At 42.9% G+C, this 6,914-nt stretch overlaps 1 protein-coding gene across 2 annotated transcripts in view; it reads left to right on the forward strand.

Annotated features, from left to right (window-relative positions):
* Window positions 1-6,570, forward strand: part of vps37d (VPS37D subunit of ESCRT-I) — a 68,741-nt gene extending 62,171 nt beyond the window's left edge. Inside the window, exons 4-5 of one of the 2 annotated variants that reach the window (XR_013771466.1) lie at window positions 4,399-4,989; window positions 5,839-6,570. Coding sequence is in view for 1 of the 2 variants with exons in the window: in XM_079247205.1 (XP_079103331.1) it covers window positions 4,399-4,938 (540 nt within the window). In the remaining variant the exon portion in view is untranslated. Of the gene's footprint in view, window positions 1-4,398; window positions 5,270-5,838 lie in introns of those variants that run through there. The other variant, XM_079247205.1, reaches the window with a different exon arrangement.
* The last annotated feature ends 344 nt before the right edge of the window (window positions 6,571-6,914 follow it).

Raw genomic sequence — 6,914 nt, forward strand, 5'->3', positions numbered from 1 at the left:
AAAACTTTTTACTTGTCATTTTTCTTCTTTTTAATTAAGAAAAAACAACACAGTAGCCAGACCATCATTCTGCTGCTATTGTCATGGGTTTGCAGAAGATTAAGAGGATGAAAGGTTCGCGCTGAAGAATTATATCCCAGGGTTAGGAACAAGGAACTGGAAACGACGACAAATGGACTGGTGCCTGCTGTCCATTTGAGTTGGTTATAAAGGGAGGTGGTGATTGTGAAGAGATGTGTTGATTCACACGATGAGGTGCAGCTGTGGCTGGAGAGGGACGACAAACCAAGTGAGGGCAAGTGGAACCAGGAAGGGGATGACAGCTATAATGCCCAAGAAGACAAGTAAAAAGTTCAATAATAACAACAAAAATTTTAGAATTATTTTTATTTATTTGAAAATGAAAAATCGATTTTCAAATTGTGAAGCAAAAAATCCCGATATTCGATTTTCCAACCCCTTGTTTACTTTGTGAGATAAAAATGACAATTAATTTACTCTGCAAATAGCTGCAAACCCTTTCAAAAAAAGAAAATCAGCGATTTGTAAATGTCATAATTAGGCCTGTCACAATAACAAATTGTGCCATGCGATTAACTGTCTCAGAAATTATTGCGACAGACAATTATTTTTGTCATTCTGACACCATTTTCACCTAAAACAACAATCGTGCAAGTACACCCTTGAAAGGTCAACATTTCTTTAATTTCTACTGAACATTTACCTCGGTAAGCAGACTAGTTTATGCTCATCAGGTCCCCAGTCTGCTAAAACAGATCAGGATTTCTCCTGGGGTTTTGGCAACGTGGTTATCTGGAACATATGGTCTCTAAACACCATGTAACACAGTTACATAGTCTATGGTCAGCTCATATACAGGGACATGTTTGGACTTGACCAGAAGTGGAATGGTAAAATTGAGTGTCTTTGATCGCCTTCAGTGTGTCATTTTTCATGTTATTGTAAAGTTATTGAATTGCCGTTTGGAGCATGTTTGTTCATCCAGGCAAATTCTTAATGTCTTTTTTTCCCAGCTGGAAAAACTGCTGATTGTTGTGTTGATGGTTGTGTTTTAAGTGCAGATAGAAGCTTGTTGTGTTGCTGTGTTTAGTAGATATTGTCTTAAAACAAATGCGGTGCTCGCTCGGAGTGAGATGGAGGTAAAGTAAAGACAGGTAAAGGCTCCATTGTGCAAAGAATAATCCAGAAACACCGCCGTCTTCTCTGAAACAAAACTCGTTTAAAATGAGCTCAAGAAAAGTGGATGAAAATGTAAAAATTCTTTGTGGAACGGCATGTCCTGCAGACTAAAGAGGAAAGGCAGCATCCAGATTGTTATCAGCGGACAGTCCAATACCGCATCTCTGCCTCTGGACCTCTACATCTGGAGAGTCTCCATCAGTGCTGGAAGGTGTGCACTAATCAGGAAAGCGCTTTGTATAAAGCACCATCTTGCGCTGCTGCCATGGCTGGCTTGAGCTGTAATTACCTGGTATCTGCCGACATGGACAGCAGCTTGCGTATCTGGACTGACAACGTTAGACGGGTCTACATTTCCTGATGAGGGCATCTTATCTGGATCTCTGAAAGTTGTTCTGCTTTTCTTATCAGTCACACATCAGTGTATCAATGTCATCCATGATTCAGCCATCAGAAACTGACTTTAATAACTGATCATCAATCCATCCATTCACCCATCCATCCGTCTGTCCGTTTGTCCATCCATCCATTCACCCATCCATCCATCTATCCATCCATCCGTCAGTCTGTCCATCCATCCATTGGTCCATCCATCCATCCATCCATCCATCCATCCATCAACCAATCCATCCATCCACCTATCTGTATGTCCTTTTGTTCATCCATCCATCCATCAACCCATCTATCCATCCATCCATCCATGCACCCATCTGTCGATCTGTTCATCCATCCATCTATCCATCAACCCATCTATCCATCCATCCATCCATGCACCCATCTGTCGATCTGTCCATCCATCTATCCACCCATCCATCCCCAGCTGCTTATCCGGGGTCGGGTCATGGGGGCAGCAGCCTAAGCAGGGAAGCCTAGACTTCCCTCTCCCCTCCACATCTGCTAGCTCATCAGAGGGGATCCCAAGGCATTCCCAGAGAGATATAATCCCCTCCTGTGTCCTGGGTCTTCCCCGGGGTCTCCTTCCGCAGGAACATTGCCAAAACACCTTAACTTAGAGGCGTCCAGGAGGCATCCTAAGCAGATGCCCCCTCAACTGGTTCCTCTCGATGCGGAGGAGCAGCGGCTCTACTCTGAGCCCCTCCCAGATAACCGAGTTATTGTCAGGTTCAATGTGAGCTCAGTGACAGCAAGAGGCGGGGACCATGGGGGTCCGATCCTCGGATTCAGAAACTGGCTCTAGATACGTCTAACGTCACCTGATAATCCACGTATTTTGCAAACACTTAATTTTCTATTTCTTCAGAAAAATTCATAGGTTAGTTATAACTGGTTCAGGCTGCAGTACACCGTGCACGTGATCTGTTTGTGTTACTGACTGTGATTTTTTTTTTTTTTTTTAAATTTTGGTCACAACTTTGCCTTGATAAGAACAAATCATTTAACAGAACCTCCCAAATGAGTCATTAACTCTCATTAACAATGATACCTCCTGCCTCTAAAGGTCCATTTCTGCTCTCTTACATATGGAAACATGGACGTCGATTTCAGTCGTTACCATACGTGTGTTTTCAACCACTGTGTCGTGGCACACTAGTGTGCCATGAGAAATTATTAAATGTCACCTAATTGGTCCAAAAAGTAGCTCTTAGTTTATCCAAGCAGAACAAGTGAGTAGAACCAAAGATCATAAAATTCCTTGCTCTCGTGTTCATCTGATTTCTATTCAAGACATTTTGACAAGATGGACTTTGTTTTGCTTTTCAAAAAACATTTTTGGTTTGTGGCGTTCCTTGTGATTTTTTTCAGTGAAAAAAGTGTCTTCTGCTTCCCGCCTTTCTTCTTCTGTGGTTTGTTCCTTTTGCTGGTTGCGTGTCAGCTACAGAAGTCAACATTTGGTGGTTTTGTTCCATTTGATGGATAATCTCCTTGAAAACAAATGAAATTATACGCATAACTAACGCAGGACAAAACTGTCCGTCCGTCTACGTTGAGCCTTTAGTCCGTTAGCATCAACTAGCATAACAAACATAACCTGTTGTGTCCAGTTTAGCTGAAACATAGAATTTCGGGTCAGATTTAGAGCTGTTAACCAGATTTTACAGCATTTTTGTTGTTGGGAATAAAATCCAGTGTTTCCTCAGAAAGGATAGCGTGTTATTCCTCCTCTGCTTTATGATTTGCTGGTTTTCCTCCCCGATGTGAACTCACAGCCATCAGCGGACAAACAGCATCAACCACTGTGTACTCTGTGTCGGACAGACAGACTTCAGCCGTCTGTGATATTCACTAGGGGTGGGAAAATCTAATCAAAAAATCAAAAATTGGGGTTTTTTTGCTTCACAATTTTAAAATAGATTTTTTTGTTAAAAAATTTTTTTTGTTTTTAAATTCAATTGAACATATATATAATCCATTACAAAATTTGTCATTTTTATTGTTTTTATTGATCTTTTTACTTGTCTTGGGCATTATAGCAGCAGAATGATTATCTGGCTACTGTCTTGTTTTTCCTGATTGAAATCAGGCAAAATGACGAACAAAACAAAAAAAAAAAGTTTTATACATTTTTTTTGCTTTTAATTTACAATAATTAGCAATTTTGAAGAATTGTGAGAATCACAATTTAAAGCAAATCGGCACCCAAACAATCTGCATCGAATCAGGACAAAAGCATATCGTCACAGCCCTAATATCCACATTCACATTTAACCAGGAATAAAGTTTCCTCTGCTGTTCGAACAGCCCAGACTGCACCAGCTTTTCCAGATTTCCTCGACATTAAGAAAATAGTCATCTGTTCTGCTCTGACATGCCCAGAAATGCCACCTCAGCAACGGTGAAGGATCTTCTTCTGGTGTTATCTTAGAGCTTTTAACTTAATTTATTTGTAGAAAATCTGCATGTTTTCCATCATGTATGTGAAACCTTCCCAACTGTAAAAGCTTGTCTGTGGTCTGGGATCTGCCAGAGCACCTCACACAGCTTCTCCCATCCTGGGAACACATACAGAGATAGCCGATGCCTTTCAAGCTCTGCCAGATGTAACAGTCGTTGCACATGCACCATTGTTAGCTGTGCTCTAAAATACTATGCCAAAGTTCATGAGGAAACAACCCAGGACCGATAAAATCCTCTTTATTCTTGGAGGAGATTTCTGGAGCGATTCCCTGCAGCTGGACCCCCCCTGTGTTTGTTGTCCTGCCTGCTAATGCCGGTTTGTTTGTCTACTCTGCTTCACAGGAGCTGCTGGAGAAGTTCATGGAGGGAAACGTAAGCCTGGATGAGTTCTTGGACTCCTTTCAAAGTTCCAGGAAGACGTATCACATCCGCCGGGCTCAAGCGGAGAAAATGCAAGAGATCGTTCAAGCCAAGAAGCATCTGGGGAAAACCAAGAGATCGGAGGATAGCGGAGCTCCAGAGGTGAAGAAGGACTCGGAGCAGCCTCAGGAGCCCCAGAGACCCAACGGCTTCGTGGCTCAGGGGCCTCTCAGGGTCTTCCAAGTACGTTACGGCCTCACGCCAGCCATTCTCCTTCCTCATTACCCAGTTTCCCCCCCTGGCTCCGCTCCAGCCCATCAAAGTAGCACTCCCACTCCAGAACCCCAAGTGGGACAGACCCACATCCTCAGTCCCAGCAACCCACTTCCAGGACACGGCCAGCCGGTTGGCCTCAGGGTCATCGGACAGCTGTCGGGCGGCTGGCCGGCGAACGGGCGGCCGGTGCGAGTACAGCAGCTTTACAGACCGAACCCTCAGCAGCCTGAGCCGCCGTACCGATAAAAGACTAAAAGATGTTTGGAAGGTCTTCCAGGATGTGGCTGTCACATTCATGTAAGCAAAGACTGACCAGGAGACAGGCGGCGGCGGCGCCGACTTCTCTTTCTGTTCTCCATCCATGACACGCATAAACACCGAGAGACGACTGGTAGAGTGGAGGTAGCAAGGCATCGGGTGGCGGGCGGGAAAGGCTGCGATAGGGCTTCATTTTCAGTCCAGTAAACAAACCTGGTCTGAGACATCCCAGTTTATTACTTTTCATTATTAAAAGAAGAGAAAACCTTGCAGAGACCAGATTTATGTCTCTACTACAGAAAATCAGCTGCTTAAATCTCCTCCTGTGTCCAAACATTTAATTAACATTTAATAGATCATGTTGCTCAGCTCGTTTTTATTAACCCTTTAAACTACCAAGATTTATCTTCATACACACACACACACACACACACACACACACACACACACACACACACACACACACACATATATATATATATATATATATATAAAATATAATATATAATATGATAAAAAAAACTTCATATAGACGTAACGTTTCCATGCAGACATGATGTTTTCATGCAGACGTGATGTTTCCATGTACTTTCCATGCAGACATGATGTTTTCATGCAGACGTGATGTTTCCATGTACTTTCCATGCAGACATGATGTTTTCATGCAGACGTGATGTTTCCATGTACTTTCCATGCAGACATGATGTTTTCATGCAGACGTGATGTTTTCATGCAGACGTGATGTTTCCATGCAGACGTGATGTTTTCATGCAGACGTGATGTTTCCATGCAGACGTGATGTTTCCATGCAGACGTGATGTTTCCATGCAGACGTGATGTTTTCATGCAGACGTGATGTTTTCATGCAGACGTGATGTTTCCATGCAGGTGTGATGTTTCCATGCAGACGTGATGTTTTCATGCAGACGTGATGTTTCCATGCAGACGTGATGTTTCCATGCAGACGTGATGTTTCCATGCAGACGTGATGTTTCCATGCAGACGTGATGTTCCATACAGACATGATGTTTCCATGTACACTTTCCATACAGACATGATGTTTCCATGTACACTTTCCATGCAGATGTGATGTTTCCATGCAGACGTGATGAGTTTTGTGAAGCTAAAATTATGTAAACCTCCTGGACGGGATAGAAATGTCTGGAAAACCTTCGTAGAACACACAATGGGTCAGATATCCATTGCAATCGTCCCCACAGGGCTCATCTCGGGGAGTTTTAAGGGTTAATAAGGATTAAACATCTTGGAGCTGCATTTATTTCAGCCTTTCATGATCCACGTGATGAGATTTGACTCCAAACTGGATTTCTATCAGACCCCATCCCGCCCCCCTTCCTCCCAGTGAGAACATGAAAGTTTTAACGATTATTTCCAATTATTTTATTCTATTTTTTATATTTGACACTGACTGATGTGAAGCACAGGGTTGTGAAGCACATCTCTGGCGCGGAGAGAAGAAAAATACAAAAGGATCTTATTGTTCATTCATTCAGTGTGAAACAAAGAAGCTCTGTGAGATCCGAGCAGTCATCCAGATGAATGATGACATCAATAAAGTGGTGTTTAATATAAAGTCACATTGTTGTTCATGTTAAGGCAGTGACATTTCCGCTTTCTGATGGCAGAGCTTTAAAAGAGCAGGTGGTATTTATTCCCAGACTTTAACTTAACTCGGTGTTTGCAGTGTGGCAGACGATTACCCAAAGCCTTCTGCCTTGTCCTGTCGTTTCATTAACGTTGTGGCAGCAAGCGGCTTGTTTATTCATGCAAATCCTATTTTAAATGGCCAACTTCAAAGCTTCTTGTTAAACGAAGAGCTGCTTTTTTCTTTCAGCGCTGCCGCTGTGTTTTTATGTGTCCTCCAAGTCGAGCTGCAGAGTGACGGGGAAGTTCATCCCTCCCACTTGGTTCAGGACGTCTCCTTCTCCTCCAGCAAAGCTTCG

The sequence above is a fragment of the Telmatherina bonti genome (assembly GCF_933228915.1).
Source record: "Telmatherina bonti genome assembly, chromosome: 10".
In the NCBI taxonomy this organism is placed as follows: Eukaryota; Metazoa; Chordata; class Actinopteri; order Atheriniformes; family Telmatherinidae; genus Telmatherina; species Telmatherina bonti.